Here is an 8,842-nt window from a genome sequence, read left to right as displayed (position 1 = left end):
CGCCAGATGGATGAAGTAGTAAGAGGGTGGTCGTATAAGGATGGTGTTACCACCAGCTAGTTATTGTTGGATGGGTGTTACGGTCAGCTAGTTACTGCTGGATGGGTGTTACGATCAGCTAGTTACCGTTGGATGAAAGGTATATGAGACCCGAGAGCTTTCTTATGCGATAAGGTGGTGGTGGTAATGGTGTCGATACGGCTAGCCAGTTACTGTTCAATTCGGGACTACCAAGCTCTTATCTCCCAACTTCTAAGACGATGAGTCAGAGACTTTGGAAAAGTGGAGAGCTCTTTGAGAGACTTATCGAAGAGAATGGTAGTCAAGATGGATTGGATTACTTGAGTATTGCTGTCGAATATTGGATGTCTTGTCTGAGTATCGCTTCTCGTATTTATAATGGTGGAGGGGGGTCGTCTTGATGACGACCAGTGAGTAACCGACGTAGTTATTCCGTATCTTTACTCCTAGAGGTACGTTAAGAGATGGAAGATCTGACCGTCAGATGAGTATTCAAATTTCTTGGGGACGGTCAGGATGTTACCGTGTGTGCGATAAGCTACTGGACGATGACGTCCGTCTTTAAGTAGTAGATACGGAATATTTACCACTTGCGTGGTTACGGATTGCACGATAATCCTCTGGCCGTAAGATAGCCTAGTACTGGCAGGTGGCTATCGCGTGACACGTGTCAGATATGCTTAGTGTCAAGCGGGTATGGATTCGGTGACTAGAGTAGCGACTTGGGCCATTATCGGGCCTCCTTATTTAGCCTTGCGAGTTTTACCCTTACAAAGCGATTGTTCCTTTATTCTACAGGCACCTCGTGGGGCGAATATTTTCCCATACAATTTGCCCCCACTCTCTAAGTCTGGATGCGGAGTTAGAGAGTAGTGAGGTATGACTGTGTCAGCGGAAGAGTGCGCGTCTCGATCACATTTTACTGGTGGGAGTGCCACTTCGCATCATAGCAATGCTTGTTTCGAAATTGAGTGTCTTGCTCGGATTGTCGAGGCGCCAATAGGTTTTTGGGAGACGTGGTCAGGTAGATAATCATAGAAGGATTCGTTCAAAAGAAAATGAGCGCGGAGCGGGATGCGAAGTGCTGATATTGAGTTTTTGGGCGCCCGTAGTGGGTTGGCGGGAGCCGGGCGCCACTTGGGCGCGCAGACCACGCCTAGGGCGCTCCTGCGCGGGCACACAGGAGCGTGCCACGTGGCGCGCGCGGCACAGAGCGCGCCACGTGGCGCACGCGCTGATCGTTGAACGGCCAGCGCGCTCTTACGCGCGAAGCCAGGAGGGCGCCACGTGGCACACGCGTTGCCTGTTGAAAATGTCAAAATAATATTGAAAATGAGTAGAAAAGCACAAAACATTTGAAAATTATTATTCAGGTCAAAAAGTGTGCAAATACTAAAATACCCCTTTTTGTCATTTTGTGTAACTAAATTCTTTTATTTTTCTTTAAACTTTAAATCGATATAACTTTTCTTTGAGATGTCGGATTTATATAAAAATTATATATTTAGAAATGATTTTTCATTAGTTGTCTAACAAGATCCACTTTTAATACTTTTTTTCAAAAAAAAAAAAACTCAGAAAAAAACGTCGTTTTTTTCCTTTACGTTTTTCTGCAAACGTGTTTGCAAAAATCCGTTCTGGAAACATGTTTGCAAAAACCCGTTCTGCAAACGTGTTTGCAACAATCCGTTCTGCAAACGTGTTTGCAACAATCCGTTCTGCAAACGTGTTTGCAACAATCCGTTATGCAGCATAAGTAACAATAAAACAAAATAACCAAAAGTAAAATGCAAATAATATACCTTAACTTTTTCTAAGATAACCAGTGGTCCTGCAACTCCAGAAATAGTTATGTATTATGAAATTCACAAAGAAAATGATGATTTCATCATCAGTGATCCATGTCACATCAACTCAAATATATGAAGTGAGATAAAACACGCACTTAGCATTCAAAATATAGTCAAGGTAGTAGGTTAATCCTTCTCCTTAAGTGATGAATAACCAGTTGAATAAAAAATAAAATTACATAAGCTCTTCACTTGGGTAATCTAAATTCAGAAGTAAACATGGCCCAGGAGATTTTACTTCATAATTTTGAGTTCCGAGCGACTAAAGATCTTATGAAACTGAGACAGAAAGCTCCCTCTCCAATTACCAACACAAAAGGCAGATAAAAGTATATAGGATATATGGAATATCAAGAGTCCAAACCGATGATATCAAAAGCAAAATTTTCAGAACCCACAATAACAATGAAAAACAGTATAAAACGTGGCATATACAAATAGATCTAGTAGGCGATTTTTCACCTTCTTCAAGATAACACGACTTAATAGTTTGAAAAAAAAGTGTTATTGAGAACTTACCCATTCCGATCTCCAGAGATCCCTCCTCGAAGTCAATTTGTAACCCACCCATCTTCAAGTTGCTAACCTAAAGAAATTTCAAAGAGAAGATTTCAACAAAAGACTCTGCCTTGTATCACCTCAAATTAGGTCTCAATTCAATAAAGAGATTCTTCCCAGCAATGGCACATTGAACGTTTTGGAGCCGTGCAAATATGCTAGATCTGTATTATTAACCAAAGAATTTAATCGAAAGTAAGATTAGTTGTTCATAAGGTGTAATTTTTTGTTAAATACCCAAAGATTCCTAAAACATAAAAGCCATAATCAAAACGACAAAATTATCGCTTTGTTCTTCAACTTGATCGAACATGTGTTCTCAAAACAACAAAAATAAAGAATACAAAATCAAGCATTTCTACAATTAGGTCATGAACCAAAAAACACTAATCAAATTTTCGCTTAATCATTTGAAAATCTCATTAAGTTTTATGGTTAAAAATGTAAACTTGATAAAAACATATAGAAACCCATTAAGGGGTTTCATTAAAAACAACGAATAATCAATGAAACTATAAAATTCAGATAATATAGAACAGATAAAATTTGAAAAAATTAATTGTTGAGAACAACAGCTAAGGTATCAAAATTCTCTGGATCTTTCATGAAGAACTTCAATTCAGCAGCTCTTTTTACTGTTCCAAATTTCACAACTGGTGCTCTTGTCATTCCATCTCTCAACAAAATACTCGTTGCTCCCCTTAAAGATTAAAACTTTATTGATTGTTCAACCTAGAGAGAGAAAGAAGAAATCTAGAGAGAGATGATTGATTACCTGAAGCATAGATAGCTTTACAACCTCTGTTAATACTAGCTACCGAACAACCCACAGTTGTTGCCATGGGAACAAAATATTCAACAATAATAGTTTGACTCGATGAAATAGAAATTAGGTTTGCCATAGATCAGAAAAAATCAGAGAGAGAACGATGGGGAAGAAGGAGATTAGTACCTAGAAGAAGAGGGATTGGAGAAGAAAAGAAAAAACCCTAAAGCTTCTTGAGAGAGAAAGTGGTTTATAATATGTAAGGGTATTTTGGGAAGCAAAAGATAGAAAAATGACCTCATTACTAATTATTCAAATTATTTTAAACTTAATGTATCATTAGCCACAATATTTTGACAACTTTTAGTTAATAGTAAAAAGTATAGGCTTTTCAAACTATTATGAAATCTTTTACTATCCAAATAATCATTTTCCCTAATTCAAAATCCTAGCAAATCCTAGGAGTAGGGTGGGATTTTGGTCCAATACAAATTTTGAAATTAGGAATGCTTAGGATTCAGGAGTCTTAGGATTCTTGGTAGCCAAATAGACCAAGGATTCATGATTCCTACCAAATCCCACTTTTGATAGGAATCCTCCAACCAAACACACCATTACTTTCTTTATTTGAATTATGTTAATCACAAATAAATTTTTTTTTCGTATGACAAGGAGATCGTTTTTCCTTTCCATACGAAGGATTTTAGTAAAAGAAATTGTTCTCTTCATTGAAAGAGAGATTAGATGATAGGAAGAGAGAGAAGAAGACATATAGAGAGAAAACTGGTTGTGGTGGTATGAGGTGTCTGCGGCTAGAAGTGGTGGTCGGATGGTGAAGACCTAAAATGTAAACATTAGATGCTCCCCAACAAAAAGTGAATGCCCCTCATCGTCAGCCTACTTTCTAGAAGATAATCTTCTAGAGCGTTGAAGAGAGTGAAACGGGAAGAAATTGGCGGAAAGACCGAAGACCTTTTTTATTGTTCGATATTAAGGATCGCTTGTTGCCGAGGAATCATCTTTTTCACCTCCTTCTTGACTTTCCCTTCACTTGGTGTAGACCTAGTTACTCTTTAGGTTTATTTCAGTTCAAATTAGGATACCTTTTTCGGTTTAATCTTCTTCTGAGTGGTTCGGATATTGTTCTTTCGTTGATTTTTGAGGTATTTATCCTTGATTATATATTTGATTTTCACTATCTTGAATCTCTTACACTTTTGGGTTTGAAAATTGATTAAAATCATATTTCATTTTCTGTTTAGGGTTTTGCTTCTGCGTTGGTAAAAATTGGAGTTTTGAAGTCTTGAATGATCAAAGTAGTGAAAGGTTTGCATTTCTCTTTACTTGTAAATTTAGGGTTTTCAATCAAGCTACCAGGAAAGAACAAGTTCAAAAAATCTTGTCAAAAAAGTGAACAGTCAAGCCCTCCCTATGGTTATATGATAACACAAACCACTTTTTTATTTTTATACAGGAAAATCTCTACCATAATGATTTACCCTCTCAACCTCTCAATAATATTCTCTATCTAAGGTATGTTGTCATGTTGCTTACCTACCTATTTGTTTTTGTTTTGAGTTATAATGTTTCATGCCCCCAATTTTGAGATCATGTGGGGGAAGAGATTAAGTTATTAGACTCAAGTGAAGAAGGTGGAGGATAACTTGAAATTTGAACAGACCAGGTCTGTTCGTGAACAGACCTTCAAGATCTGTTCAAAAAGGAAATTAGGGACCGAAAACCCTAAAAATCTATTTTCCTTGTAAGTACCAATAATGGCGTTTCTGGGAATCTTTTATAAACCTTGTGTCCTTCATCTGTTTCTTTGGTCCAATCAACAAATTTCTTCCTCAAAAAATGAAATCAATGACAAATCCAATAAAGTAGTTGTTCAAAACCCCTTATCCACCATTATAAATTCTCTCTGTTTCTTCTTTCTACTCAATTCATATCTTTCTTCTCAGAGAAAACCCTAAAAATTCCTTTCTAAAGTATAATAATGGCTTCCACAATTCCTTTCCCTCATTTTATAACAGATAAACAGGTAAGGCAAACAACAACAACGATTCCATCTCTGCCGCCGGTGATCTTAACTCAAGACAGGTCGCAGCTTACAAAGCCGTCGAGTTCGTCGAATCAGGTATGATTTTAGGTTTAGGAACAGGTTCCACCGCCTACCACGCCATTAATAGAATCGACGAACTTTTAAACAAAGGTATACTAAAAAACATAATAGGAATCCCAACTTCAAAGAAATCTGAAGAACAAGCAATTAGGTTAGGGATTCCTCTTTCTGATCTTGATTCTCATCCTGTTCTTGATCTTGCCATTGATGGAGCAGATGAAGTTGATCCATATCTTAATCTTGTTAAAGGTCGTGGTGGATCTCTTCTTAGAGAGAAGATGATTGAAAGTGCTTGTAATAAAATTGTTGTGATTGTTGATGAATCAAAACTTGTTAATCATACAAGGTGGAAGTGGGTTAGTTATGCCGGTTGAAATTGTTCCATTTTGTTAAATTCATTCCTGATTGTCTTTAAAGATTGTTTGTGAATGCTTGGTGTGTTGCTAAATTAAGAACTTCTGGAGGAGGAAATGATGATGATGATAGGAATCATATTCCGCAGAGTTTCTAGAGAGAGAGAGAGATGAGAGTTATTTTTATTATTTTTGAAGGTCGCCGGCCGGAAAATTTTCCGGTCGGCGATTTTCGTCGGAGAAGAGAGATGTGAGTTGGGGAGAAAAAGAGAGAGTGGTGAGTTGGAGGAAGAGGTGACGTGGAGAGAGATGAGTGCTGGGGAAGGAAGTGAGGTGGAATTTAAGTTTTTGTTTTTAATTTTATTTTGAAAATATATTAATGGGAAGGGTAGTTATGACATTTCCATGAAAATAGGGGGCCATATTTGAATTTACAGAAATTTGGGGGCCATAAAGGAAGCTGGTCACAAAGTAGGGGGGCCATATAGGAATTAACTCTAAATTTTTTTGTTTTTGGAGATGTTTGCATGGTTTGATCCTTCTAATATGTTTGGGTTCAATATATGCAGTTCTGGTTTTGCGAGCACTCAAATCTTTATAGAAGATTGCATGATAAAAAAGACAAATGTCCTTGCATAATTAGATGGAGTCTTGACCATATGAAGTTGGATTTCTTTGAAGCTCTAGAAGACGTGGCAAGTAATCAGGTATAATATATTTAACTTTTGCAAATCATTAACTTGTATGCTAGGGTTATGAACTGTAATTCTCAAAGATTGTTTGCAAAACTGTTGAATGCATTCTGTAATTTGCAAATACATTGTTTGAATTTCAGCTATCCGAAGATTTTTTTGTGCCACTTTCGGAAAGTGAGGAAAATCTAATTTCTGGTGGGATATTGACTGTGGGTAATGAAATTGATGTTTCTTATTTGAAACATCTTGAAGATCAAGTTAAAAAGTTGGAAATTCAATGTGAAGATCAAAAGAAAGATTTGAGTATGGAAAATGAAGAAATCGAGAAGTTGAAGAAAGAATTGAGTATGAAAAATGAAGAAATTGAGAAGTTGAAGGAAGAAATACAATGTGTAAGAGATCAAACATGATCCTAATGAAAGACAATGAAGAACTAAAAACAGCAATAGTAGATACGTTCAGTGAGGAGGTTGAGGAGAACACCTCAAAAATGAAGAAGAGCCCTGAAAAAAAAGTGGCTACAAAAACAAATAGAATCAAGATGAATGAGAAAAATGTTACTGTTAGTCCTGAAATGACTAAAAAAACAAATTTTGAAGAGGTTGATATGTCTAAGTATAAGAAAAGAAAGGTTGACGAAACTTCTGACTTTGTCACACCAGAGAAACAAGTCAAGACAAAAAAATTAAAAGTTATGAACAGCAAAACAAGAGGTTCATCAATTGAGAAAGTTAGTGTTCAAAGTAAGGAAGTACATAAAAGAAAGCAAGTGAAGAGAGTAAGAAGGAAACAGAAAATGGTAAGAAGGAAACAAAAGATAGTAAGAAAGGAAGTGTAGATAGTAAGAAAGAAGGTGAAGTTACTAAGATGGGAAGTGAAACTAGTAAGGAAATTAAACCTAGTTAGAACAGTGAAGAATTCAAAAAATGGGAAAGTTCTGAAATATGGAATCTATTCACTGAAGAGGAACTGAGAACAATTAAAGGATTCTATGCATTGGGAAACAGGAAGTAAGTACATGTCTACTTTAAAAGGTTTTACAAGTGAATTGCAACCAACTATTATTTTGCAAACAGTTAGTTGCAATGACATTGCCTGCAAACAATTAGTTGCAATTCTTTATCTGCAAACAGTTGGTTGCAACTCTATATATGCAACAGTTGGTTGCAACTCAATCACTGCAAACATAGGGTTGCAAAATAGTGTCTACAAGTGTGGTTGCAAAAATGTTGATTATGTTGAATTTTTTTGTAGTTCAATTGCTTGGGATAAAACAAAGAGTTGATCATCACTGGAGATCAAATTGCGGGTTTGATTATGAACGAATTTGTTGATAGTTAAATTATTGATTGGTATCTATAAAACAATGTGGGACGATACAAGAATATGGCTGTTTTTAGCTCAACCATATGGGTAAGATCTTTCAAACAACTAAATTTTCTTATTAAGTTTCAGATTATTTATCTAATTTGATGAACATTAATTTACATGTAGACTTTAATGAAATTTGATGGTTCGGAAAAGAACATGTCTGCAATGCTAACAAAGAAACTCAAAGAAGCTTTTAAGAAGAAGTCTAACTGGTTCCTATTCCCATTAAACACAAGTGCTGAGGAAAAGAGTCACGAAGGTTGCCATTGGCATCTTATTGCATTTGATGGAATTGATGACAGAAAACTCCAAAATTAGTATAAGAAGTGCGAAGGAAGCAAGTAGGTTTGCAGTCTCATTGGTGAACATAATTAATGCAGCTGGACTAACTAAAAAACCACTCAAATCAAGTCCAAAGCTAACCAAAGTTGACTGCCCAAAACAAAAAAACTCGTAAGTATAAAATCTATTTTAATTTCATTGTTTTGGCATATAAATGATGAGTACTAATTAGTTTATAATGTATTGTAGTATTGATTGTGCACTGTATGTGCTTCTGTATGCTGATGTAATCAGAAATGAAGATAATCCTTTGTTTAAGGCAAACTGGCTGAAAGAAATGTCAGAAAAGGCTTCAAGGAAAAGAGCTGAACTTGCAGCTCCAATTTTGGATGATTCGACAAACAAACCTTGGGTTGAAGGAACAGTTAGTGATGATGAAAATACTAATTCATGTTTTAACTTCATGTATGTGAACAAATAGAACAAGTGACAACAAAAATGATACTTATTTTGATGTTCTTAAATTCTGATAATGAAAATGCTGATGGATGTTTGTATAATCATGTTTTGTGTTCATTAAGTATACAAAAATATGCAACCAAGTGTTTGTGTTCTGTTTCAACCAGTCTGCAAATAAATAATGCAAACATTGTTTGCTGAATACACGTTTAGGTTTGCAAACATGAAACTGATTGATCTTGGTCAATTAACCTTTCTGCTGCAGTTATTTCCTCTGTGTTTATATTTATGTGTGTTATATCTTATGTGTTGTTTTATCTGTTAGTGATTAGGCTCTTTGTTTTGGTTCTAGTCTCTGTTGC

General features: G+C 35.9%; 1 protein-coding gene across 1 annotated transcript; it reads left to right on the top strand.

The window, feature by feature from the left end:
* The first annotated feature begins 5,157 nt into the window (after nucleotides 1–5,157).
* Nucleotides 5,158–7,919, top strand: LOC147557041 (uncharacterized). Its single transcript, XM_086658047.1, has 5 exons — nucleotides 5,158–5,335; nucleotides 6,243–6,380; nucleotides 6,509–7,378; nucleotides 7,623–7,781; nucleotides 7,863–7,919. Exons 1-3 carry the CDS (start codon nucleotides 5,195–5,197, stop codon nucleotides 6,776–6,778), a joined length of 549 nt encoding a protein of 182 aa, XP_086514173.1. The 5' UTR covers nucleotides 5,158–5,194; the 3' UTR covers nucleotides 6,779–7,378; nucleotides 7,623–7,781; nucleotides 7,863–7,919.
* The last annotated feature ends 923 nt before the right edge of the window (nucleotides 7,920–8,842 follow it).

Source organism: Eschscholzia californica, unplaced genomic scaffold (genome assembly GCF_041429995.1).
Source record: "Eschscholzia californica isolate CP2 unplaced genomic scaffold, dmEscCali1.0.p SCAF_2, whole genome shotgun sequence".
NCBI classification, from domain to species: domain Eukaryota; kingdom Viridiplantae; phylum Streptophyta; class Magnoliopsida; order Ranunculales; family Papaveraceae; genus Eschscholzia; species Eschscholzia californica.
The sequence above is the reverse complement of the archived record's forward strand: the minus strand, read 5'-3'. Positions and strand labels throughout refer to the sequence as shown.